The sequence below is a fragment of the Ciconia boyciana genome, chromosome 20 (genome assembly GCF_034638445.1).
Source record: "Ciconia boyciana chromosome 20, ASM3463844v1, whole genome shotgun sequence".
Classification (NCBI taxonomy): Eukaryota; Metazoa; Chordata; class Aves; order Ciconiiformes; family Ciconiidae; genus Ciconia; species Ciconia boyciana.
In genome coordinates this window covers 5,823,584-5,849,581 of record NC_132953.1, presented here as the reverse complement: position 1 = coordinate 5,849,581, position 25,998 = coordinate 5,823,584, and the positions used below count along the sequence as shown (strand labels likewise).

Sequence of the window (25,998 nt, the reverse complement as noted above, 5' to 3'; positions counted from 1 at the left end):
TTTCACACATCAATAAAACTTATATTTATAGTGTACTACCTGGATGCCTCCCTCCCTGAGCAACCAGAGGGCATGCACGCAAGGGGAGATGCGCACGCCTGGGTACACCAACAGGCATCTCTGCATCGGGGTGTGGAGGTGGGTGCTGGGGGGGGCAGCACACGGGCAGGTGGCTGCACACATTGCTGGGGATGGGTGCCGAGCGTGTGCAAAGGCGTGCGGGGACGTGTGTGTCTGTGTGGGCTCTGTGCAGGCCTTTGGCGTGTGAGCATGGCCTCCGGGATTACCCAGGTGTGAACCCTCGGCTCCAGCACCCCTGGCTCAGCACTGCCTGTGGCTGGCTGGGGTGGGCTGGTGCTTCCCAGGACAGCACCCAGGCGCTGAACAAAGTGCGTGCAGCCCCACAGACACTACTGGCTCTGGTCTCGGCACCGCCTTACTGGGTTGCCAGAGCAGATCTGCAAGCAGCAAGAGGGCAGGTATGTATGTGTGTGCGTGCGTGTGCATATCCGTGCACGTGTGTTACACTGCCAGGCAAAACCAGGCAGTGCTGGGCCGCCCTGCCAGCACAGCTTCCTCCGGGCGCTTTATCCCTGCGGGGCTGCTGTTGTCCCGCTCCCTGCCCCGTGCTGTGTGTGAGGCGGCAGCAGCTGAGCGCAGGGGCGATTTCACTCCAGAGCGGGACTGGTCCTTGCGGGCTCCTGTTGCACAGCCGAGCACCAGCTGGGGATGCAGAGCCATCAGATGTGTCCGGAGGAAACCTCCCCTTGCGGCGCTGCTGGTAAGGCCCCAGGACGCCCCCCATGCTGCGTGTCCCCCTGTGTTTGGGCGTATAGGTGTTTTTCCTTGCCGTTGTGCCCGCCGGCCCCTCTGCCGCGTCCCCAGAGCGGGGCCGGGGCCGCTCTCCTCGCTCTGCTCGGCGGAGCTGGCAGCCGCGGTGTGCGGGGCGGGCCGGGGCGGGCCGGGACGCGGCGGCGTTGCAGGAAGTTACAGCTGCAGAATAGCTGCCTCCGGAGAGCAGCCTCTTCCCGGGACAGGGACGGAAGCAGGCGGCTGAGCAGCACCGGGCTCTCCTCCACGGGCCCCACGGGCTCAGCGCCTGGCAGCACGAGCACAGGGAGCCGTGGGCTCAGCCTCCCCGGCAAGGAGTCCTGCTGGAAGTAACGCCGCTGCTTTCGGCGCGGCCGTCGCTCTCGCCTTGCTCAGCGCCAGCCTCAGCGTTGCCCTGGGCTGCGGGTCCCCGCGCCGCCAGGGCCTCGGCCGCTGCGCCCCTCCGGAGACGGAAGCAGGGAGGCGGGAGACCGAGGTGACCAGAGGGCGAGGGCGCATGGGCCAGGCGTGCACCGGGGGTCCCTGAAGGGGGACCACAGCGGTCGGGCGGCGCAGGGCCCTCCGCTCGGTGCTGTGCCCTGGGCGGCAGAGGGTGCTGGGAAGGGGCCGGGAGCCGGGCGTGGGGCGCATCAGGGTTCGCTTGCTGCAAAGGCCTCGAGGCCAGGACACCCCGGTTCAAGGTCAGCTTCGCTGCCCCCACCCCCGTGCCTCCGTTTCTCCATCTGGATAACGTGAGGAGGAACTGCAAAAAGCCTAGGCTGTGGGAGGTGTGAGCAAGCCGTCGCCCTGCTTGTCCTCTCCTGGGGGAGGCCAATGCAGAGAGATTTGCATGCTGTCCCTTCCTGTCTGCCGGGGTTTGCTTACACCCTTGCCCTCCCACACCTCAGTTTCTCAGGGTGTTGCGGGCTGTGAGCGCAATCTGTGCTCCTGAAGGATCACGCTGCTGAGCTGAGGCAGGAGCCTGAGTCAGCACCGGCACAGCCGGTTCTGCCGGACTGGACCGTATCGGGGCAGGTAAGGCTGAGCAGGGTGCTGCTGCGCCACATCCCTGGGGAGCAGAGCTGCCAACCCCATCCTGCTCTGCCTCGCAGAGCCAGACCCATGCGGGACAGCTGCCTGAGCACCCAGGAGCCCCTTGTCCACCTCTGGAGACGGGCGCTTTGCCTGGGAAAAATCACCCTGTGCAGCCCCGAGGGACCAGCTGAGCCCCCGCAGCCCCCTGCCAGCCTGTGCCCCAGCTACTGCTGGCTGCAGCCTCCCCGGCTGCTTTAAATGGGAGGAGGCTGTGTTCAGCATCCCTGCGTGCTGCAGCTGCCTCGGCCTGGCAGGCCCGGCGAGAGGGCTTAGCGGCTGCCAAGGACGCGGCAAGGGCTGCCCACTGGGAGACAGCACCACTTGGCAGGGCCGGCCACCACGGGCAGCCCTGGGGCACGCCAGTGCCAGACTGGGGGAAACCACCATGCATGTGGATATGGGATAACCTTTAATTTCTGCCTTTCCTAAGCCCCTCCCTGCTGTCTCCTCTCTCCCAGCCCCAGCTCCTGGTTTTACAGGATTTCATGGCAGTTTGGGGAGGGTGGTTGGTTTGTTCTAATATAAAGCCCTAAAATATGAAGCCCTCAAGGCTGGGATGAGGAAGCCTGCCCTCTCCCCAGCACTTTTGTTCTTGGTTATGATAGTTATTATAGCTGTACTGTTACAGCCGAGTCTAGGCTAGTGACTTTTGACTGCTAACAGGGAGGAGATTGTCCCCTGCCCCTTGTGCCCCCAGTGAATTAGGTGACTAGTCCCAACTGAGGCCCTGGAGGGTGGGGGTGGGTTTGGGGGGCTGGCAGGCTTGCCTGGCAGGGTGAGTACCTCCTCGGGGCCCTGCTTTGCTGCCTTCTTGTCTGCAACCGCCCTGGCGATGCCCAGGTAGGTCTGTGAAGGACGCTGAACGGGGAATCCGAGGTGGGATGTGCTTCTGCCAGCTCAGCTCTGCTCCAGCCACCATGCTGGCCAGCCCACCACTGCTCCCCATGGCCGGTGGGTTTGTGGGGTCAGATGTGGGAGCAGGTTGTTCCTGATCCAGGGATGCCTGGACTGGAGCGGGGTAGGTACAGCCTCAGGCTGCAAAGCTGGGCTGGGGCAGGGAACTGGCAGGTCCAGGCACCCAGCCTGCCTCATGGGCTGTCCCCTCTCTTGCAGGCAGAGGATGTCGCGGGCCATGCAATGCCAGAGCTGCCTGCCCTGGGGCAGCTGGACACAGCTGCATCGATCCCTGCCAGGGAGCAAGGGAACCCGGAGTATGTATCTGTGTGCTGCTTCAGTGCCAGGTGAGCTGGGCTCTGTGCCTGTGGGACTGTGACCCTGAATCTGTCCTGCCCCCAGGGAAACCCTGTTCCTGGTGGACATCCCTCCCCAGCTGCACAGTGGAGCCTTTGCAGTCTTTGGGTCACCCCAGCAAGACGTGAAGCCAGTGAGCTCGGTGGTGTTAGTTCTGCTGGGCGGGAGAAGGCCATCCCTGACCGTGTGCATTCTTCTCCCCCCGCAGGCGCTGCAGGCAGCTACTTACTCAGGAAGATCCTTCGTGCAAGCGGTATCTCCCTCCCCAGGTACAATGCCACACAGCTGGGGCCTGGCCCATCCTGCCCTGTGGCTGTTTGCCACGGGACCTGGGTGGCTGAGCTAACTGCCTTGGGACTATCGGGGCTCTGCGGGCAGAGACGCTGCTTTGCCTCCACCTAGAAGACAACCCAGCCCCAACTCCCTGCCTGCTCTGAATTCAGCCCAGCTTCTCTGCCTCACCACGGGTTTGCTGGGGATGCACAGCGCATGGCTTGCTGACCTGCCTTCAGTTCGCAGCCATGCCCTTGCCCCAGCCCTGCACTCTCCCTTGGTGCGGGGAAAGGAAGGGGTGAGCTGGCTCTACTCAGCACTTCCCATGGCACTCACTTGTGATCTGCCCATCCTGCCCCCAGGCAGGGCTTGGAGCTGCTGGCCCCTGCCCTCCTTGTGACACACTCCCTCCTCTTGCAGGGGCTGTGTTCGCTACCAGGGAAGGTCCCAGGAGCACTCTGTCCAGCCCAGCTCCTCTCGCCACGGCCTGTCCCCGCTGAGGAATGTGGCCTCTTCTGGTAAGCTTGCAGCCCTGTGCTGAAGAGGATGGAGGGTCCTGCACAGCGGGTTGGGGGCTGCTGCTGTCCTGGACAGTGTGAGGGTTAGCAAGAACTGGGTTTTGTCCTCTCTGCAGCCACCTCACTGCAGTGGCTTGGGGCAGGCAACTTCCCCAGTCCCTTGCCAGTGAGAAGCCCTTGTCTTGTCAAGCACATTCCTCTTCCCAGATGCCATCAAGAAACACCAGAAGAGCCTGTCTGCATGGTTCAGCCACCAGCCGAATGAAGAGAGGCAGTTCGGCCCTTCCTTCTCGCTGGACGCAGTCCACGTGGACCCAGTGATCCGGGAGAGCTCCTTGGAGGAGATCCTGAAGCCCTCACCTGACCTAACCATCCAGAACCAGCTCCAGCAGCCCTGCAGCCAGGTTATCAGCCTCCAGAACCTTTTTGATGTAGATGCTTGTGGGCGGCAGGTGAAGAACGTGGTGCTGTATGGTACTGTGGGCACGGGGAAGAGCACCCTCATCAAGAAGATGGTGGTGGACTGGTGCCATGGTCGCCTACCCCGCTTTGAGCTGGTCATCCCCTTCTCCTGCGAGGACCTGTCCCATAGTCATGCCCCAATTTCCCTGCGGCGCCTCATAACCAAGAAGTACCAGCACCTCCGGGACGTGGTGCCAATGCTGGGAGCTTCCAACCTCAAGATGCTTTTCATCCTCAATGGCCTGGAGCGCCTCAACTTGGACTTCCGGCTGGCTGGCACGGAGCTGTGCTGCGACCCCAACGAGCCTGTGCCTCCCTCTGCCATTGTGGTCAACCTGCTGCGAAAATACCTCCTGCCAGAGGTCAGTGTCTCCCTCCAGCTCCTTCATGCTGGAGAAAGGCTGGGAGTGAGCCCTGGGGCATTGCAGGCATGGCCATTGAGCTAATTGCTTGTAGTCCAGTTTGGCTGTGAGTGAACAGGCAGTCTCCATTCCTGGAGGGACTCACCAAGGTTGCCTCATGTCACTGTTACTGTTTCATCTCTGTGGGATCTTTGGGGAAGCCTGGTAAGACAAAGAAGGCAGTCTGCGGGGCTGTGGTCTTCTAGACTCGATATATGTCTAGTAGGGGATGGGGAAAGCTCTTCTGTCCCCTCTGCCTGGGCCAGATTTGAACCAACGCCCTTTGGGCAGCAGCTTCTTGAACCCCAGCCCCTGGGTTCTGTGATCCTTGTCCACCTATACATGGGTTACGCACTTGGGACCCTGCTGAGCTTAGATCAAAGCCACAAAGGGAGCACCTCCAAACTCACCCAGCCCTCTGCTTCCAGGCCAGCATCATTGTCACCACACGCCCATCGGCGGTGCGCCGGATCCCCGGCAAGTATGTGGGCCGCTACGCCGAGATCTGTGGCTTCTCTGACACCAACCTGCAGAAGCTGTACTTCCAGATGCGTCTCAGCCAGCCTAGCTGCACTGGAGAGGACAGTGTGGGTAGCAGCTCGGGTGAGCAGGAAAACTTGGTGGAGATGTTGTCAAGGAACTTGGAGCGCCACAACCAAATAGCTGCTGCCTGCTTCTTGCCCTCTTACTGCTGGCTGGTGTGCACCACGCTGCACTTCCTCTACTTCACCAGGACGGTGCCTCCCAGCCAGACCCTGACTGGCATCTACACCAGTTTCCTGAGGCTCAACTTCAGCGGGGAGGTGCTGGACAGCACCGACCCCACCAACATCTCCATGATGAAGTACGTGGCCAAGATGGTGGGCAAGTTGGCCTACGAAGGGGTGATGTCGCGCAAGACCTGCTTCTCAGAGGATGACCTGCAGCAGTGCTTTGAGGTGGAGATGAAGACTGAAAGTGAGCTCAACCTCCTGGAGGTCTTCCGCAGCGACGTCTTCCGCTTCTTCCTCACTCCATGTGTGCAGCCAGGCAAAGAGCACACCTTTGTCTTCACCATCCCTGCTATGCAGGAATACCTGGCAGCCCTGTATGTGGTGCTGGGTGAGAAGAAGACCCTGGCACAGAGAGTGGGGAAGGAGCTGTCAGAGATCATTGGGAAGGTGAGTGAAGATGTTGCTGTCGTTCTGAGTATCATCTCCAAGGTGCTGCCCTTGCGCTTCCTGCCAGTGTTCTTCAACCTGCTCAAAATCTTCCCTCGCTACTTCTCCCGGCTGAGTGGTAAGGACCGGGATGCTATTGCTCACACTATGGCAGAGGAGCTGTTCAAAGAGGAGGACTACTACAACGATGATGTCTTAGACCAGATCAATTCCAGCATCCTGGGTGTGGAGGGCCCCATGCGCCACCCTGATGAGGCCCCTGATGATGAGGTCTTTGAGCTCTTCCCCATCTTCATGGGTGGGATACTGTCCCGCCGTAACCGTGCCATCCTGGAGCAGCTGGGCTGCTCCATCAAGAACCTGGCAGCCTTTGAGATTGCCAAGGCCATGAAGAAGACGGTCATCAGGAACAGCCGCAAGGGACTGCCCCCTTCCGAGCTGATGGACTACCTCTTCTTCCTGCATGAGTTCCAGAACGAGCGCTTCACAGCTGAGGCCATCCGCTCCCTCCGGACTGTCAACCTCTCATCCGTCAAGATGACCCCTCTCAAGTGCTCTGTCCTAGCATCTGTCATGGGCACCACATGCCACGAGGTGGAGGAGCTGAACCTGACCTCCTGCAACCTTGACACGAGCAGCCTGAAGATCCTCTTCCCTGTCCTGCTGCGATGCAAAGCTCTCCAGTGAGTACCACCTTCTTCTGCCCTTGGGCAGTGCTCAGAAATTGGGCTCTCCCTCACCTCTGCCCATCACAGGGATACACTAGGAGCCCAAGCGTGGCAAAGGCAGGGACGGGCATGCACGCCATTGTTTATCCTCAGTGCAGGCCTAGGGGACTGCAGCTCCCAACATGCAACAGTCTTTGAGCAGCCTTGCTAGGGCACTGCATGATGGGATTTGCAGTCCCAACACATCTTCCTATAGGACTCTTTGGGCAGCTCTCTGCATCTGGTACCAAGGCTGGGCTGCCAGCTCCCCTGGCTGACCCAGGTCCCTCCCATTGCTTGGTCCCCCTGGAGCCACCCACCATCCCCGTGTAGCTAGCTCTGCTACTACTAACTCTGGGCAGGAGATAGCAGCCCAAGGATGGGAGTCTGGGCTGCGCAAAGGGATGGGTTCCATTCCAGCCCATTTGTGGAACTGCAGTCTTCCTGTCGCCCAGGGGGTGGCGAGCCGTGCTCAGCAGAGATGAGCTCGGCTGTGCAGCAGGGCTATGCAGCACTTCCTCCAGATGCTCAGGAGGGCTTGGTGGGGTCCTGATCCCTCCTCAGACCTTCACTCACCCCCTGCAGACCCTGCAGTCCATTCCCCTCCCTTGCTCCTGCTGGCACTGGCTCTGCTGGCTGATGCTACCCAAGTCCTGGTGTGGTTTCAGTGTGCTCCCTTTTGGAGAGGAAGCCTTGCGTGGCCTTGTCTGGGAAGCCCAGGTAGGATGGTGATGGGGAGGACCAGGGAAAATGGAGAGAGCAGGGTTGCCAGCCCCACAGGTAACAGCCATTTTGGTCCTGCCACCCCCGTGTCTCACTCTGCATCAGTCTGCAGCTCAACAGCCTGGGCTCTGATGCCTGCAAGGAAATCCGTGACCTGCTCCTGCATGACAAGTGTGTGGTGAGCAACCTGCGGTGAGTACTGCCTCTGTCCTTGCATGAAACTGTCTCTGCTGCCCACCATGTGTGCTGGCCCTGGCCCCCCTGCCCACTCTCGGCATTGCCCTGAACTCCTGTGTCCGCAGGCTGGCAAATAACCCCGTGGGCGAGCAGGGGGCACAATACCTGGCCGAGGCGCTGGCAGGCAACCGCTCGCTGACGCATTTGTCCCTGCTGCACACTGCACTGGGGGACCGGGGCGCCGAAGTCATCGCTCAGGACCTGGCCAAGAACCAGCACCTCCAGGAGCTTAACCTGGGCTACAACTCCCTGACGGACGCAGCCGCCCTGCACGTGGTGGAGGTGGCCAAAAAGCACGCGACGCTGGACAAAGTGCAGTGAGTTCACTCTGCCCCATTTCTTACCTCTTGCAGGCGATGCCTCCAACCCAGTGTCACTCCCTGTGGCAGTGAGCGGGGAGTCCCTCTCTGCCTCTGTGTCCTTCCCCCAGCCCTCACAGCATCTCCCGTTCCTTTTCTCTCAACCCACAGTCTGTACTTCAATGACATCAGCGAGGATGGCAAGCGGGCACTTCACAGCCTGCGCATGGACCGGGATGGCGTCAGAGCACTGGTCTTCCTTACAGCAGGCACCGACGTCTCTGACTACTGGTCCAACATCCTGAATGTGGTGCAGAGGAACCTGCCTTTCTGGGATCGCGAGCGGGTTCGGCAGCACCTTGCCCTCATCCTGCAGGACCTGGAGAGCAGCCGGAGACAGACTGCCAACCCCTGGAGGAAAGCCAAGTTCCTACGAGTTGAGAATGAGGTCAAGAAGATGCTGGGGAAACTGCAGCACGGGACCCTCTAACCTGCTGTCCATCCACCCAGCCAAGGAGGGAGCAGTGCTGCCGGGGAGGAAACACGAGTGTGCCCCAGCAGCACATTCCTTGTGCCCTTATCCGTGTTGGAGCTGCCTAGTGGTCGGGTGCTACCAGGGCTGGCAAAGCTGCTGAGTATGTGGGGCTCAGCCGTCATCTGCAGGCAAGGCTGAAGTATGGGACAACTGTACAGAGACCAGGCCAGGAGCAAATGGGACTTGTTCTTCTGGGCTGGTAGAGACCCAGCCCCCACACCCTGGCCACTGCTGACCCAGCCACGAGTCACAGCAGTGGCAGGGGGGCAGGACTCAGGCTTGCTTGTGAAACCTTTGGTAGCATTAAAGTGCACCGCTTTTTTTCCACTGAAGCACACTGGTGCCAAGACTCTATCTCGTCTCCAGGCCCTTCCTGGGGGAGGAATGCAGAGTTGCTGGTGCAGCCATCCCTCCAACAGTTGGAGTGGAGAGCTCTGGCCCTTCCCCATCTCACGGGGCTAGGATGGGGCAGCCCACTTCTGCTCCAGCCCATGCCGAACCAGTCGATCTTCCCCACTGTGGGCTGCCCTTGGGGGCAGCTGGAAGCTGGAACACCAGGATCTGTTCCCAAGCTGGGTGTCCCAGGTTACTGGTCCCTGCTCCCAGCTCTGCTGGGCGAGGGCTGGCAGTGCCCTGGGGCTGGGAGGGCAGGGAAGACATTGGGGCTGTTTAACCATTAAACCTGGGGCGTCTTGGAAGAGGCGGGGACACTGGCTTCCCTGCCACTTCACCCTGTACCTTGTTCCCTCTCGCATTCCCTGCAGCCATGAAGCAAACAAAAGGTATGTCCCAGGGCAGCGGGGCTTACTCCTGCAGAGACCCTTCCCCACACGCATGTCTCCAGGCCCTGCTTCTGCACAGAGCAAGGCAATGTCAGAACCCAGGCAGGCCATGGAAGAGAGCTAAAGATATCCAAGAAAATGCAGATGGATATTGTGGGGGTGCTTGGCAGGAATCCCCTCTCCTTGGGTTTGGGGGTCCTTGTGCTGGAAGAGGTGGGGAGGGTTTTTATGGGGAGGTGCGCAGGGGAAGGCCTCTGTCTCCATCTCCTGGCTCCAGCCAGTTCTCTGGGGCCCTGGTGACCCTTCTTGTCCCTCACTCAAAAGCCCTGTAAACCCCCAGGACTAACCTCCATCTGCATACTGCTGCCTGGCCCTACTTTGCCCCCGGTGCTGCAGAACTCTGCTGGGCTGTCAGCGGATGCCCGTTGGACCCAAGCAGCAGGTGTCCCGCTGCTTTGAAATGCAAGAAGACACTGGTGCTGTGGCCAAGGGCTGAGCTGTGCACGGGCACAGGCTGTAGCCGGGGGCAGAGGGGCCAGGGGGGCTGCATGGACTCGTCAAACCCACCTCACCTGGCGTGGCATGCTCAGGCTGCGAATGGACAAGCCCTGAGTGCTTGAGAGAGTGGGGTCTGCTCCCAGCCCACCGCCTCCTGCACTGACCTCTCCTCTCCCTCTGCAGGACTTGAGGGTGACAAGAAGTCCATCGTGTAAGTGCTGAGCTCCCCCTGGCTGGGGACTTCCTGTGGCTCATGGCCCCACAACCGGGCTGTGCTGGGGCACCTCCTCAGCTGAGGTTCTGTGGGTCACGGCTGCCAGTCCCAGCTGCCTGCCCCAGGAAGGTCTTCCCTGAGTTGTTAGCTCAGGAGAGATGTGGGGGACAGTCCAAGAGGGACATCCCCTCCTGGCTTTCCCCAAGGAAGAGGAGGCACTGGAGCTGTGGCAGCCACTGGCCCTTTCTGGGAGGAACAGGGCTCCCCACAGAAGGGCTGGGGAGGGTGGGGGGAAGGCGATGCTGCTGCACTACTGTGGCCTCTCCTGCCCTTTATCATTTCAGAAAATTTGAATTTAACCCCAAAGATGGGATCGACAACCCTGCCTTGTCGCTGGCCGAGGACACAGGTAAATACCCTCATCTCCCTAGGGCGTCCCTGTGTCAGCACGGGGTTCTGGCATCTGGACATCGCTGGGGTCCTGCGCGCTCTCATGCCAGGGAGCTATGGGGAGGTTAACGTGTAAGGCAGCGGGGATGGGGAGATCCCAGCCCGGGGTGGGGTAGAGAACCGGTGTTAGGATCCCTCACGGGCTGTGCCCCCACGCAGATGGCGAGGGCATGGGGGAGCTCCGCTTCTACCTCCTGAGCAAGGGCAGCACGGAGACCTTCGGCTTCTGCCTCCACAAGGAGCTGGGCTGCCAGGGCCACATCATCCGGCAGGTAGAGCTGGGGGGGCTGGCACAGCGCAGAGGGCTGCAGGATGGGGACCGGCTCCTCCAGGTCAACGGCCGCTTCGTGGACGACATGGACCACTGCAGGGTAAGCTGGGAGCACCCCAGGGCTGTGGGAACGCCCAGGTCCACCCCGGCCGGGGGGCACAGAGGGTGTGGGACTCCACTACCCCCCGGGGCCCTGATCCCACAAGCTGTGGTGGGAGGGGTGCCCTGCCCAGGGTTCACAGCCTGGGTCCTTCCAGGTGGTGCAGAAGATCAAGGCCAGCGGGAACCAGGTCCTACTGGCAGTGCTGGACGGCGACTCCTATGAAGCCGCCAAAGCTCTGGGCAGGGACCTGTCCCAGATGGTGCCGGCTGACATCCGCCCACGCCTCTGCCACATCACACAGGACAAAAGTGGTTTTGGCTTCAGTGTGTCGGGTCCAACAGGTAAAGCAGGCAGTGGGATGCCGGTGCCACGAGCCTCCCCAACACAGTGCCCCACTCGCCTCAGACTGCCTCTTCTTCTCCCTGCAGGTGTGAAGGGCACCTTCCAGCTGTCGGTGCGGCAGGATGGGCCAGCGGAGAGAGCAGGGGTGCCGCCAGGCTCCTGGCTCCTGGAGCTGAACGGGGCCAGCGTGAGGAGCTACTCACACACGCAGCTCATCCGAAAGGTGCATGCTCCCAGCGCAGGTGGGTGGGGGACCAGAGCTGGCAACGTTGCTGAGCGCCCTGTGTTTCCCATCCAGCTTAAGCAGAGCGGCAGCAAGGTGACGCTGCTGGTGGCATCCAGTGCTGTGGAGGAGTTCTACCGCCTGCAGGGCCTGCGGGTCATGGCTGCCTTGGCAGATACCTCCTGGCTCCCCTTCAAGGTCCGGGAGCTGCACATGGTGAAGGGTCCGGCTGGCTACGGGTTTCTGCTTAAAGAGGATGACTGCAGCTCAGGGGCCACAGGTGAGGGGGCTGAGGGGGGCAGTCTGTATCTGAGCAAGGCATGTCTGAGGGTCAGGAATAGCTGCAAGCCCTGTGTCCACAGCAGGACCCTGTCCCTACCTGCACATGGGGGTCAGCGGTGCCAGTTCCCCTCTGGCTGAATGCCTCTGTGAACATCTCCCCACCCTCCCTCTGTCCTGCTGTGGCAGGGCAGTTCCTGTGGGACGTGGATGTGGGGCTGCCAGCTGAGCAGGCAGGGATGAAGCAAGGGGACCGCCTCCTGGCTGTGAATGGTGAGAGCATTGAGGGGCTGGACCACCAGCAGACGGTGCTCAGGATCCGTGCCCGTGATGACCAGGTGACGCTGCTGGTCATTGACCCCGCCAGCGATGAGTTCTATCAGTCGGTAGGTTTTGGGGACCCAGCGTGGTCCCACCTTGGCTGGGGATCCCTGGGGTGCTGTGAGGCTGGATGATGGGATGCGTGTCTTGCCCCCAGGCCTGCACAGTGAGCTCCTCTCTAGGGGACCTGGCTTGCTGTGGAGCACCAGGAGCTGTACGGCTATCCCAATTCTGCTCTTCCAGCTCGGGCTGTCCCCTCTGCTGTTCTTTGAGGACAGTGACCCTGCCTCAGGCTCCTGCACACCCTCCCTGCCCTCTCCCAGTGGCTCCCCTGGACTCTGTCATGTTGAGGTGGGACCAAAGGGACCTGGCTCCTGGCTGGTGGCTGCTGCCAACAGTATAGGGATCACACAGGTAACCCTTCTTGCCAGGCCCTCATGGCAGTGCTGTTCACAGCCCGGCACTGCTCTGAGTCCTGGCACCTTCCTGCCCTGCCTGTCCTAATATTTCCCTGGCACCTGTGATGCTGGCAGGAGGGGGCTGTGTGGTCCTCTGGCCACGGAGGCCAGGCAGAAAGACCCCTCCAACCTGCCCATGGGGCAAGGGTGGAGTATGGTGGGGTGGGTGGATGTGTGCTGCCCACAATGCCCCCACTGTGTCCCCGCAGAGCCCTTGCCAGGAGGAGCAGAGGAGGCTGCACCAGGCGTTCTAGCAGTCGAGGCACACCCTGCCTCCAGCCAGGCTCCCACACACAGCGCCTTGACCCAGGCCACGTCCAGCCCATCGGTGCCCCCCGCCCGGCTCCCTGGAGAGCACAGCACTGCTCAGCGTGACCGTTGCATGCACAGCTGCTGCGTCTCCGTGACCACGATGGGGCTCGCAGCATCACACCTCCCAGAGACTCATCTCCACTGACTGAGGCTGGCTCCAAGCTTTTATTAACCATGGCGGTGGCTTCTTGTAACCTGAAGACAGACCTGTGTCTTTCCCTGCCCAGCTGCCTCCAGGGCTATTTAGGGGCATTGCGCTGAAGCCCTTGCCCAGCTCCAGGCTCTGGGAGCTCCCAGGAGAGTCGAGGCACTGCCCTCCATGCCATGACCCAGGGGACTGGGGAGCTGGGGAGCCTGAGGCTTGGCTCAGCCCAGGGCTGGCCTTCAGGCTGCTGTGTGAAGGGGAGAGGGAGCAACGGAGGCTGACGGGATGCCGGAGAAACCCCCCACCTCTCAGCCTGTTGGCTCAGGACTGCACCTGCATGGACATCTATTGTGCTCCTTCTCTCATCCTCCTTGTGAACCTGTGCGCAGCAAGTGTCCGCCCCTATCACAGCACTGTTCCTGTGTCACCCATTGGAGTGTGATTAAAGGACAAAGACGCACTGCTGTTCGTGTGGGTAATGTTATGGAGAGGACTATGACTCAGCAGTGCATCCCAGGGCCAGAGAGGACCCATCTTCTCTTACCTCTCCCAGGGCAGCTGGGGTGTTGGGAAGTGGATGTGGGAAGCTCTCCAAGTGTGCTGACAGGGAGGTAGCAGCTGAGGGCGTGTCCTGTCCCAGGGGTCCCCAGGGTGCTATATCGGTTGAGGCCGAACTCCTGTAGGCACTCCTTGTGCTCCATGGCAATGGTCGTTCCTACCTCTTCCCAATGCTGCCTGGCCTCTGCCATCTTGGCCAGCACAAGGTCCAGGCTACCCTGGTGGGAAAGAGGATGGTGAGTAGTGGGGACCATGCTGCCAGCGGGAGCCGCCCACAGCCACATCCCCACTCATGTGGAGGATGGATCTTCTCATACTCCCTCTCCATGGCATCAAGCCTGCCCTGCAGCTGGGTGATGGTTCTGTCCCTCTCTGCTAGTGCTTGGGTGGCAGTCTCTTGGGTCTGCTGGCTCTGCTGGAGCCTAGTGGCTGTGGGGTGTGGGGACAGAGGAAGGGGACACTGAGCACGTGGGCACAGGAGCCTGGCACTGCGTGACCAGTGCACGGGAGAGTACGGGCAGTGTGTGGCACAGCCCCTGCCCAATCCCCCTCATCCCCAGGGTGGCAGAGGGCTCTGGGACAGGGGTGGGATCACAGCATCCTCTCTGCAGTCAGCATCTCCCAAGGTCAGGGATGCACTGGGTCAGGCTTTGCCTTCAGCTGCTGCCATGCTGACAGCAGAGGGTGAATGACTCCCACCTCCCCTCACTCCTGCCAAGTGCACTTCGCTGCCCTGGAGCGAACCCCATTCCCACCCACCAGCGAGGGGCAGGCATGCTGGGGGGCCATACGGACCTGCTCCTGCAGGCTCTTCACTTTCGCCTCCAAGCGCTGGCTGTGGGCTGCTGTCTGCTTCTGCAGCTCCTGGTATTGCCGGATCATTTCTGGGAGCCAGGGAGGGGAAAAGGGAACAAACATAGTGACTATAGGAGGGACAAGGAGGCAGCCCTTGTGCTCAGATGCCAGCACCTGTGACCAGGAGGGGCTCCAGCAAGGCCTGACCTGAGGGCTCCCCTTGCAGGGTGACGCATCAGAAGCAGCTGTGCATGCACCCTCTCCCTGCCTGGCAGGGCTGTGACAATGCCGAGGGGGTGGGGGGCAGGAGGGAGCCCTGGAGGGAAAGATTTACCTCTCTGTTGAGCGTGGGAGAGTGAAAATGAGCACGGAGTTTTGCATGTGGCAAAGACCGCAAACCTCTGGCTGAGGTTTTACCTCTGCTAAAATCAGCTCCTTCTTGAGTACTAACGGAAATGGTGAGGCAATGACTTTTCCAGGCAGGGAAGTCTCTGCCTCTGTGGTCTCCTCTGCCTGTGCTGAGTACGGGCATCTGGGGTGCAATGAGTCCATGTCCAAAGCCTTTGCATGCTGACAGCATGGGAGGGAGCCGGGCTAGCCAACAGCAGGGTGGTTTGGTGCTGAGCGGTTAAGGCTGAAGGAAGAGGTGGGATAAGCTTGGCTGGCTTCTCCCAGCAGCACCAAGGTGTGGGGTCCCTGCATCTGTCCCACTGCTCCCTCCCACCTCTGCCCTCACCTTCATGAACGTCTCGCTTGTCTTTCTGTGCCTGCTCCAGCTCCTTCTCCAGGTCCCACAGCCTCTGCTTGAGCACTTAATTGCCAGCTTTTGCCTGCCAGGCCACGTCTCCCCAGGGAACTGTGAGCCAGAGACGCACAGGACTGCCATGGGGACAATGCGCTTCCTGACAGGCGACCCACACCATGACCCTGACTTGAGTATGGGCAGTCAAAGGGCACCATCCAAACCATACTGGGTGGCTATTTCCTGCCCAGTACCTCCTGGGTAGCTTGGCCCAGCAGTGACTTATTCCTAGCCTTTCTCTGCTCCCAAAGCCAGGGGGATGTGGACACCTCCCCAGCCCATGCCTGGCCCCAAGCCCTGCCTGAACCAGAGTGAATCTCATTGCATCAGAAATAGCACGGCCAGCAGGACTAGGGCAGTGATCGTCCCCCTGTACTCGGCACTGGTAAGGCTGCACCTCAAATACTGTGTGCAGTTTTGGGCCCCTCACTACAAGAGAGACATTGAGGGGCTGGAGCGTGTCCAGAGAAGGGCAACGAAGCTGGGGAAGGGTCTGGAGCACAAGGCTGATGGGGAGCGGCTGGGGGACCTGGGGTTGTTTAGCCTGGAGAAAAGGAGGCTCAGGGGAGACCTTATTGCTCTCTACAACCACCTGAAAGGAGGCTGTGGTGAGGTGGGTGTTGGTCTCTTCTCCCAGGTAACAAGTGATAGGACAAGAGGAGATGGGCTCAAGTTGCGCCAGGGGAGGTTTAGACTGGATATTAGGAAAAATGTCTTCAACGAAGGGGTTGTCCAGCATTGGAACAGGCTGCCCAGGGAAGTGGTTGAGTCATCATCCCTGGGGGTATTTAAAAGACGTGTAGATGTGGTGCTTAGGGACATGGTTTAGTGGTGGACTTGGCAGTGTTAGGTTAACAGTTGGACTTGATGATCTTAAAGGTCTTTTCCAACCTAAATGGTTCTATGATTCATAGCAAGAAACCACCCTTTTGTTTCAGCCCAGAAGCATTTCCAGGGGGGTGCCCCACTGCAGCATCCCTGCAACCTCCCATCTGCTTTCCGCATTGCTCCTCTTTTTCTCTGCCACCTCTGCAGCATTGCTGGCCTCTGTAAGCAGCTGCTGCACTGCACACCAGGGACTCTTGGGACAGCACAGGCAGCCCCCAGGGCTGGAGCCCACACACAAGGGAGGCTGTGTGCCATCCTCTGGTGTGACTTGCTGCCAGTAAGGGCTAGTCCCTAAGAAGTACATGCACGGCAGCAGGCATCCCTTGCTTGCCCAGCCCCTGGCTCCTCCCAGCCTTACCCAGGTGGTCTTTTGGCATGTCAACCTCCAGTGCTGCTTTCCTGTACTTCTCTTCAGCTGGCTTGGCAGCCAGAGCGAAGAAGGAAAGGACAGAGTCAAGAGCAGCTCTTTAAAGGGGCTTGGCCCAGGGACACCAAAGGCTGTCAAGTGGCCCAGGAGAAGCCTGTCTTGGGATGTTCACCCCAGGAAATCTTGGCTGGGACACACCTCTGGCTCAAACACCAGCACCAGGGCAGTATTTGTGCAAACACCTGTCAGACACAGAGTCAAGGTGTAGCTGGTTTTACTTGAAGCAGCTGCCCTGGAGAGATGCACTCTCATTTGGGACTGAGGGCTGGGATTTTGTGGTGAAGATGGGGCAGTAGCCACGGTGCATAGAGGCTTGGGGACCCCTTCCAACACCCCATCCCAGATGCTCTTCCAGCCTGATGCATGCTTCTACTTTCAGAGGCATGTAGGGGAGGCTGGGGCCTGACAGAGCCGTTCTCTTTGACCTCCTCTCTGGATCCTGCTGGGCTGGAGGATGCAGTGGGGTGCAGGGTGCTTCGGGCAGGGCCCTGGACCCCCCTGCCTCCTGTATCTCACCAGGCATAACTGTGCTGCTGCCCTGGCACAGGGTGAGCAGGGCTGGGAGAGATGAGAGCGCTGCAGCCAGGCTGTCCCACGGGGCCCCGGTGCAATCCTTCGCCCCAGTGCTCCCAGCTCCCGCTTCCAGCAGCCCCCACAATGCCTGCCCTCATTGGGGCTGGGAAGCAGCAGGGGAGGGACAGGAGAGGCACATTCCTGCTGGCTAGAGGGAGACAAGACCCCGGACCCACCTGCTATGTATCTCTTCTTCTGCTGCTGCTTCACTCCTTTTCTCCCTTTCCCTTTGCTCTTTGGGGGCATCCTCCTGCAAAGTGGTACCAGTGCTCCCTCTCAGCAACTGGTGATCATGCACTGGACTTTTGAGGGAGAAAGGGGAGGCAGTGGGCCACCCCAACACATGGAGGAAAAGGTCTCTCCTTCCCCAGGAAGCACGACCAGACAGGTGGAGCTGCCTTGCCTCCACCAGGATGGCTGTCCTGCTAGCACCTGTCCCGGCTGCTAGCACAGACCTCGGTCCCTCAAGATGCAGCAGCTGCCTTCAACCTAATCACTGCTGTTGTAGCAACTATCTGCAATGAAGGCAGAACCCGCCTCCACCTTGCAGCAGCTGAGCATCTCATTTCCGTGACAGAGGTGTGGACTGAATGTGCCCTGCACCCAGTGCAGCACTGGGGTGGTCTGAAGCCGGCCCTGCTCCCCAGCACTGAACTGGTCATGTTTGGCTGCAGGATTGCGGGACATGGCTCTGATCAGGTAGGCTGGGCCTCGTCCCACTCACATCCCAGAGTGGCAGTCCCAGAGCAGCCCCAGCACAGGTCCAGCTGAGCTGTGGGGAAATGGGGACATGGTGGGGAGGGCAACTCCCAAGTCACAGCCTGAAACGAGCCCGGCCTCTTCTTCCCTTCCTGCCCTGGCTCTCCCCTCCGACACACCCTCCTGCTCAGCACTGTGAGTTTTGCCCTGGGGACTGTGGCTGGATTTGGATCATCTTTATAAAATAGAGGAAGGAAGGGAGAGGATTTTAAACAGCTGTTTCTGCTTGGGATGTGATTAACCCCAAACACCTGGGAGTGAGCGGGTGATTCCTGGGTGCACTGCAGTTCTTCAGTAGGGCGCAGACCTCGTTGCATGGGCAGGGCAGCAGGAGCCTGGCAGGCAGCGGGAGCAGGGAGCTGGTGCATGGGGAGGCTGCAGGGCCATCTGCTGCCAGGGCAACCCCGGGACACCCGGCAGGGACACGCGGTCCTCTTGGAGGAGCTGGCAGGGCGGCAGGCTGGGTGTAGAGAGCCAGGGGAGGTGGGCCTGGGCCAGGGATGACGGTGGGGGTGTTCCCCTGTGCAGATGTGCAGGCACGGAAGCTGGCATGCACCTTGTGCACACCCATGCACACACATCTGAAACCACTGCCCAGCCACGTAGAGCTGAGCAATCAGAGGGGCATCAGTGCGTGCGTGGGCCTGGCAGCTGGCTGGCTGGCAGGCAGTGTGGGGCACAGAAGGAAAGGGGAGCACACGCTTATGCTCAGCCTTGGCTGGCATGACCAGCAAGGGACCTAGACACTGCTTTGACCCACCACCACACATGAGTTGCATGCGGGCGGCCAGAGGCACCCAGGCACCTGGACACACTCTCGGCTGCCAACCACCGGGCTGGAGGGAAGCGATTTAAAACAACCAGTGTGACGTGGCTTTCTGGCGCAGTGGTGGTGAGTGACCACTGTGTTAAGCTCGGCCTCGGCCCTGGCAGGGGCCCGAGGGACAGAAGCAAATGGAAGCCCTGCAGAGGGGTGCTGGACTCCTCTTTTCCGCTGGGAGGGAACAATCCCAAGAGGAAGCAACCTTTGCTTGAAGTCTCGCACGTAAATACAGCCACGACTGGGAGTGAATCATGCCCAGAGAAGCAGATAGTTAGGAATGCAATTGCTCAAGCGTGTTCCCTGATCTCTTTGGATTGGAGCCATGGTGATTTTTATATTTGGCTCCACAAAGCTGGTCTAACCCTCCCCAGCCCTCTCCCCAGATGCTTGTGGTATCCTGGAGCTGGCCAGGGCACCCTCCGGTGGTCAATCCGGCTTGACTATTAGCCAGAATCCATTAGCATCTAATGGGAAAAGCCTCAGGAACACAGCCTCAATAAATGTTGACATATTTGAGGTCAATATAATCCTTAGCAAAATTTGCCCAGGTAATTAAAGCCAGACAAGGAGCTGCCTGTCCCAGAAATGTTTACCAAGCTTTACCAAAGGCGGTAAAATCAAGACAGAGAGTTTTATAGCCAACCTATGCAGGGCTCCCTTGCTATATCTAGTGCTGCATGTTGCTTCCCACTGTCCTGCTCATCTGATGCCACAGCTCATCGAGCCATGTGCTATGCAGGAACTCATCACGAGCCATCAGCCAACAGACTGCCCTGGTCTTGGGCAGAGACTCGTGGAAGAAAGCAGCGCTGGAGCTGGGGTGGTGTGGGGCAGCGCAGTCCTTTGCCATGACACAAGCAGGCTGATGTATAATGTGCGTGCACAGCCAGGGCAGGGATGGGAGGAGAGGGACAGCATACATGGACTCACTGTTGGCAGCACCGCAGCCTGAGCACAGAGCCCTGTGGCCATGCCCCAGGCTGGCAGGGGCTGAGCAGCAGCAGTAGAGCTTGGTACGTCCCTCCTGTGGCAGATGGTGTACCAGGGCAGTGGCTTTTCCATGCTGCTGTGGCTTTGCACACCTGGCGCCCCAGGGGTCCCGGCTTCCGTGTGAGAGTGGGTTCATGGGTGCTGCAGGGGAAGCAAAGGGGTGAGCTCTGTTGTGGGGTTCATCTCCAGTGTGGACCCCAGCTCCCCAGAGGCTGAGGCTGTGCTGTCCAACCTCCAGGCCTGAGCCCAGTCTCTGGACGCTCACACTCCCCAAAGTGAGGCTGGCCAAACCGCAGCATTTACAGTTTTGTTTTGTCTTTTTTCTTCTTGAAGCCTGTGCTGCAAGACTGATGCTGTGCCGTACCAGCCTCAGCTGTTTTTTTGCACAGGAAGTGTTCTGCCTGGGAAAGGAGGTTGAAAAGAGGATCTGAAGGCAGCGAAGAAACAGAACTGGATTTACTTTCAAGCCCATGTCATAATTTCTGAAGGTTTGGTCTCATCAGCTCTTTCAAAAGATTGACCTGCTCCCTGGTCTCCTTTTCTCTTCCTGTTTTTCTGTCTGCTCTCACCCCCCCGCCCCGGTCCATGTGTGCTCCCGCCCCCGGGGACCTGTTGGAGCCGGGCTGCAGGTAATGGGGATAGCAGCTCCAGAGGGCTTTTCCTTCCCCTGCCTTTGCAGAGGGAGACGCCTCGAAGACACCAACAGCAGCCAGGTGCCTTCCAACCGCACCGCAGCGCTACTAGCTGTGGCCATTCCCCCCCTGCGAAGGAGAGGAGATGTTGGTTCAGCTCCCTGCGCCTGGCTTCGCTCCTGCTCGGCGTCCGCCGCTGAGCGCAGCCCCAGCAGCGCAGGGGAGCTGTGCCGCGGGAGAGGGCCGTGCTCCCGCAGCAGGGCCAGTGCTGCTGCATCCTCCGTCCTGCATCCTCCGTCCTGCATCCTCGGGGCTGCGGTCCCGGTCGCGCCGGAGCGGGTTGGGGTCGGTTTCTCTGCAGCGGTGGCTGGCAGCCCTGCTGCCGAGGGCTGACGTTTGGGGTGCTGTCTCCGCCCCGGGCCGGGCTCGGCCCCCTTCCCGCCCGCTGCCCGCCGACGGCGCGGCGCCGCGGCCCGAGCGGGCTGGGGGCCGGCTCCTGGTTTCCCACGGCCGGGGCGAGTGAAGCCTTTCAGGGCGAGGACGTTTCGCCAACCCGGTGCGGAGGGCGGCGGGGCCCGCTAGCGCCAGCTGCCGCGGGGGACGGGGGACGGGGGCGGAGGCCGCCCGGCAGGGGCGCGGCGCGGCTCCCGGGGCCGCTTCCCCGTTTTCGGGCTGGACGTCGGCCATTCGAAGAAAAGGGAACCCGGCTGCTGGAAAGGGGAAACGATCCTGTTTTGCAACCTCCGAAACCGGCGCAGCCTGCCCGGGGAAGGGAACCGCCGCCGGGCCCGGGTCTATCCCGCCGCGCTCCGCGCCCCGGGGGCGGCGGGACCGGAGCACCGCGGCCCGGGCGCCGGGCGCGGCCCTCGCCGTTCCCATGGCGACCCCGCCCCGCCCCGGCCCGCGCCCCGCCCGCCCGCACCAAACATGGCCGCCGCACCGCCCTCGCCGCCGCCGTGCGCCTGCCCCACGGCGGCAGGGCGGGGCCTCGCGGCCGGGCCGCCGCTCGCCCCTCTCCCCCCCCCGGGCGTGGACGCCGCCCAATCGGCGCCGGCTCCTCCCCGGCGGAGGGGGCGGTCCCGGGCGCGCTGGGGGGCGGCCCACCAATCGGCGCGCGGCGTGGCCGGGGCAGAGGGCGGAGCGGCGCTAGAGCCGGGCGCCCCCGCTGCTGCCGCCGCCACCGCCCGCGGCTCCCGCTGCCGCCGCCTGCCCTGCCCGGCCCGGCCCTGCTCGGCCCGGCCCGGCCCGGCCCGCGGGAGCGCCCCCACGCCCCGTTGCCCTGCAGGGCCGCGGCCCGGTGCCGAACGGGGGCGACGGGCCGGGCGCGGGTGTGGGCGCGCTCGCGGCCGCCCCCCGCCCCCGCGCCGCCCTCATGTCGGCGCCGCTGAAGAAGGGCCCTGGGGGGCTGATCGGGCTCATGAAGGACGCCTTCCAGCCGCACCACCACCACCTGGGCCCGCACCAGCCCGGCGCCGTGGACAAGAAGATGGTGGAGAAGTGCTGGAAGCTCATGGACAAGGTGGGCCTGGCGGGGGCGTCGGGCCGCCCTGGGCAGGCGGGGAGGGCTGTGGGGCGGCTCCGGGGGGTCGGGCAGGGGCGGAAGCGGGCCCTGTGGGTTGAGGTGGGCCTGGGGCAAAGGGCTTCGGGCTGGGTAGAGGGCCTGTGGGGGGCGGGGGGGCTAGGCTGAAGCGCTTGGGGAGGCGGGGTGGGTGTTGGTGCAGAGCAGAGAGAGGTAGGGCAGATAGGGCAGTGCGGAGTTGGGATAGGGCTGGGCTGAAGAGTTTGGGGCGATGGGGTGGCTCTGGGGACAGAGGGGGCTCTGTGGGGTAGGGTAAGCGTGGAGCTGCAGGGTTTTGAAGGGTTGGTGGTGGGAGAGAGAGCTCTATGGCTCGGGGTGGGGCTGGGGTGAAATGTTTGGGGGCGGGGGGGAGAGCTGTATGGGCGCAGGGTAGGGTGCAACGCTTTGGGGGGGAGGATGCGGGGGCTGGTGGAGAGGCGTGCGGTGGAGGAGAGGCCAGAGGCAGGACGGATGGGAGTGGGACGCGAAGACTGGAAGATGTGGAGGGAGAACAGCAGCTCTGCAAGGGATGAGCTGTGTGCAGGGCTGTGGGGGGAACAGGTCGGAGAAAGAGGGGAAGATCGGGAGTGGAGGATGCCGACCTGCTCAAGAGGATCTGGAATTTGTACCATCGTATTCTTGTAGGCGCTGGGGTGGGCACTGGTGGCGCGGGTGTGGGGAGAGGCTGGATATGGGTAGGGCCTGGTGGGGAGCTGCAGGTGCATCCTGCTGGTGTCAGCAGTCGGTCCTGCCTGTGTATAACTGAACGAGAGAGGAATCTAGGATTTGCTTGTCTGAAGGTGAGCCTCGGCCTGTGATAGAGCCTGGTGTGTGGATGCTGGATGGTGAGGCTGAGCACCTGCTTTGTGGCAGTCAGATTATTCTTTTCTGAATGAACAGGGACATGTTACTGAGCTCAGCCCAAAGCCTTTTCCTTAAAACTGGGAGCCTAGTAAAAGCCATAAAAGTCTGAATAAAACCCTCTGTAATAAATGCATGTAGTTACACAAAGATAAGGACTATGAAATCTAATGTTAAACGACAAAAAGCTGTGGTGTGGGAATTGGAAGGGCCATCTTCCAGTCCTATGCCTTTATGCGGGGCACTGTGCTCTGGGGTCATTAAGACTCTCCCCTCCTCCACCTTTTAAAATGCTAGGAAATGGCTATTACTGGGGGCAGGACACCAGACCTTTTCGCCTGGTGGTATGATTGGGTATGGCAATTGATTTACTAGCCTGGCTAGGTGTGTTGGTAAATCTATTGTTTTAAGAAATCCTGGTGAGTTGTTAGTGGATGCTAGCGCTATTCATAGAATGACCTAGTAAGTGAGCATAGGCATCCAGAATCGGACATAAAATAAAAATCTTCTAACATTTTTCCTGGGATTTTGATTGGGCTTCCGATGTTATTACTGTTCAGCTCTGAGAATTGAGGCTAGGCTTGACATGGAGTCTGAAATGTGCAGTGCATTTTATAATGCTGGGTTCAGGGCCCTAAAAGTAGTGCAGGGTAAGAGCATTGCCAAAGTTGCCTGCAGTCCTTGGGGAGTGTCACCTCAACACCTTCTTCCCCTCTGGGAGTAGAGCAAGCAGGGCTGATGGGCATACCTCATCCAATTGCCCTGTAGGCTTATGCATTTCAACTTTTCTTTCTCTTTTCCCTGCATTGTTTATGCATGCAGCGTCTGAATCTCCTGCAGTAAATGCTAAAGCAGGCAGAGTAGATTACTTTTTTAAAGACATATTAAATGATGTTCATGCCAAGAAATCACTTTGTGTTGGCTGGCTCAACAAAAGACATGTTTTATAGTTGTGCCTTGCTGTGCTCGTGATGAGCTTTGATCACCTTCTACAGAGAGAGATTGGGATAAAGAAAAAAGTCTTTTGAGAAGTGCCAGTGGCTCTCTTACAAACATGGAGGGCAAGCATAAGTGCTAATGTGGGAAAGGTAGTTTGAGGGTGGAAACGTGATCCTCTTAGAAATAAGTTTAACTCGCAGATACAACTTGTAAGAATGCACATCTTCATTCTTGTGCATGTGACATAGATGTGAATGTCAGCCTGTGTTTGACCTCATAACCCGGTCTCTTCAAATGAGAAGGCTGGCGTGAAAAAAAACTTTGGTTACCTTGGCATTTTGAATTGCAGTGGGATGTTTTTTTCCGGGGGGATACTTTCACAGCTTCAGACCTTTGGCTGTATACCCTCTTCACCATGATACCACCGACAGAAAAGCCAAGGCTACTGTTATTTGTCACAAGTTAAAGTAACCTCTTTTAAACGTGCACTGACTTCACAGCTTTGCTCGTAAGCAGCATCTGAAAGCTCTTAAGTATAGGCTTAATTTTTAAAGTCTTAAAAAGTTAGTTGTTCAGTCTGATTTGTACAGGAGGAAAGATTTGGCTGTGAAAAGCCTTTTGGTTTTCAGTTAGACTGTAGTTGTACTTATGCGCACTTCTGAGAACACATCTGAATTAAAAATCTTTTTAGTAGTGTAGCAAATTGCCAGGCAAACACAGTGGTCATGAAACTAGTGGTGAGAAGGGCTAAATGAATGGAAGGTGTTGAAAATGGGTTAGTTTTCTGGGCCAAGTAAATGAAATTACAGGTGCAAATAAAAAAATATACTTGTGTGCATGTTTAATAGATGATGCGTTTGCCTTTCAGAAATGTGTGCTGTATCTGTGTGGGTACAGTACATTCATGACCTGATTCGTTAGCCTGCATAATTAGGTGGTGTTGTCAAAGCATTAACGCATCTCTGTTTTTGGATGTCACTGATGAATTTCCTATGCAAGTTGATTCTTGTCCAAATATTTTCCCCATAATATTCTCCATAAGCTGCCTGACGTATTTCTGTCTTTCACATTCTTTCACTTGAAGTTCTAATTTTTGTCAGTACTAACCATTCCTCCTACAGTTGCATGTGGTCACATATAGTATGGACATAAAATAGCCCTTTTCATCACTGTGCAGCAGGATGTTCACCTTCAGCTGAATTAGGTGACGTTTATGTGTTTATCTACGGAGTAGAGGTTAAATGTGTCTTTGGAAGCTGAACATGTTGTCAGATGTCTTGTGAGCCTGCAAGCTTGCAGTGACGAATAGCACAGTAAGCAACATAGTAATTACCTTACAGTGTCTTGAACCAAGTAAAGTGTATAGATTGGTTCAAGTGGGAGGAATTGCTGTTAATTTGGTTTTATCATGCTTGCTCATCTTATCACTGTCTTTAGCAAATAAAGCAATGCTTAGTATAGGAAAACACATGATGTATTGGCTGGTGAAAACGATTTGTATTTTTTACACAAAAAGATGAGATTACAAATCAGTTTTTGCAAATGTGATTTGGGCAGCAGATAATGCAGACCACTAGAGTTCATTGCTGTGGATGGTATTTGAAGAATAAGTGGTGTAGTCACGAACCGCTTGGGATGAGGCATAAGAGGACGTAGCAGAAGAATGGTAGAGTACACGTAGTAAGACATGGAGGAGGAAGATGAACTTTGAGATAAAGCTTCTCTAAACAGTGTACTGATGCCATTCAGTTTCTAAAACTGATATAGAGAAATGCCACTGTAGGTCACCTTCATCGTAAGTAGAAGAAAGGCCAAATACAAATTCGGCAGAAGATAAGAGAACTTTGAGTAGGTTTTCTTCTGCTGTTGACTTAAGATGAAATGAGATGTGATTTCAATATAGAAGTTAGCTATTTAGCTGTTGAAGGAAGGAAGGAACCATGGCTTTTCAGAACTGTGCTGAAGGGGTCTGAGCTGGAAGGGAAAAACTGGTATCTGGCACAGTAGTGCCTGGGGGCTTGTCAGGCCTGGAACTCTGTGACGCTGTCCCCCATCTGAGGCAAGCAGGGAGGTGCTGTCTGTGCCGGGGACCTTCTGCCAGAACAAGAAATGGGGTGCCGTATCAATGGCTGCAGCAAACGGGCTGGCACTAGCTTTTTTGTGGGTAGGCCAGGGGATGAGCAAAATGGGGAAAGTAATGAGCTAAGAGGATGGGACGGGTAGACAGGAAGCTGAGAGGGGGATTCAGGGCGTATTGGAGGAAACAGCCTGCTAGTGTGGCAGCTGGTGAGTCTGCCTTGAGGGGCCACAATTTGTATAGGCTTGTGTCCTCTGTTAAGCAGCACTCTCTGCCCTTCCTAACAAATAGTGTGTGTTGTTAAATGAGTGCATTTGCTTAGGTATCTCATTTATCCTGAATGCTTCTTCCTCGCTTCTACTAACACGTACCTAATCCAACTATGTGACCTGACTGCAGTATTTAAAAAAAACCTCATGGTTCTTGCTGTGTTTCTCAGGTTATCTA

The 25,998-nt window shown here is 58.9% G+C and overlaps 4 protein-coding genes across 12 annotated transcripts in view; 3 read left to right on the top strand and 1 right to left on the bottom strand.

Annotated features, from left to right (window-relative positions):
• Window positions 1-1,174: 1,174 nt before the first annotated feature.
• On the top strand, window positions 1,175-9,341 carry NLRX1 (NLR family member X1). Of its 2 annotated transcripts, XM_072884537.1 has the most exons (10): window positions 1,175-1,306; window positions 1,719-1,845; window positions 3,019-3,146; window positions 3,365-3,425; window positions 3,850-3,947; window positions 4,155-4,771; window positions 5,239-6,653; window positions 7,506-7,592; window positions 7,703-7,954; window positions 8,108-9,341. In XM_072884537.1, the coding sequence occupies exons 3-10, from the start codon at window positions 3,026-3,028 to the stop codon at window positions 8,424-8,426; spliced, it is 2,970 nt and encodes a 989-aa protein (XP_072740638.1). In that variant the 5' UTR covers window positions 1,175-1,306; window positions 1,719-1,845; window positions 3,019-3,025; the 3' UTR covers window positions 8,427-9,341. The 2 variants fall into 2 exon arrangements, with proteins under 2 accessions (XP_072740638.1, XP_072740639.1); XM_072884538.1 differs by lacking the exon at window positions 8,108-9,341 and having other exon boundaries at window positions 7,513-7,592; window positions 7,703-7,841.
• Window positions 9,135-13,322, top strand: NHERF4 (NHERF family PDZ scaffold protein 4). 8 transcript variants are annotated; one of them, XM_072884549.1, is made up of 10 exons: window positions 9,135-9,253; window positions 9,935-9,962; window positions 10,310-10,374; window positions 10,575-10,786; window positions 10,944-11,130; window positions 11,218-11,354; window positions 11,430-11,634; window positions 11,823-12,019; window positions 12,198-12,368; window positions 12,622-12,800. In XM_072884549.1, exons 1-10 carry the CDS (start codon window positions 9,238-9,240, stop codon window positions 12,664-12,666), a joined length of 1,263 nt encoding a protein of 420 aa, XP_072740650.1. In that variant the 5' UTR covers window positions 9,135-9,237; the 3' UTR covers window positions 12,667-12,800. The 8 variants fall into 8 exon arrangements, with proteins under 8 accessions (XP_072740650.1, XP_072740647.1, XP_072740643.1 ...); XM_072884544.1 differs by lacking the exon at window positions 9,135-9,253 and having other exon boundaries at window positions 9,493-10,374; window positions 12,112-12,368; window positions 12,622-12,755; XM_072884545.1 differs by lacking the exon at window positions 9,135-9,253 and having other exon boundaries at window positions 9,504-10,374.
• DRC12 (dynein regulatory complex subunit 12 homolog) lies at window positions 13,109-17,158 on the bottom strand. Its single transcript, XM_072884850.1, is given in 6 exon segments — window positions 13,109-13,116; window positions 13,414-13,640; window positions 13,718-13,856; window positions 14,219-14,311; window positions 14,959-15,078; window positions 17,089-17,158. Coding segments are annotated over 6 exon segments (657 nt in total).
• Window positions 17,159-21,266: 4,108 nt separating this feature from the next.
• The window catches only part of CBL (Cbl proto-oncogene), a 46,403-nt gene continuing 41,671 nt past the window's right edge, over window positions 21,267-25,998 (top strand). Inside the window, exon 1 of the mRNA XM_072884455.1 lies at window positions 21,267-21,635. Coding sequence (XP_072740556.1) covers window positions 21,489-21,635 — 147 coding nt within the window. The 5' untranslated portion in view covers window positions 21,267-21,488. The remainder of the gene's footprint in view (window positions 21,636-25,998) is intronic.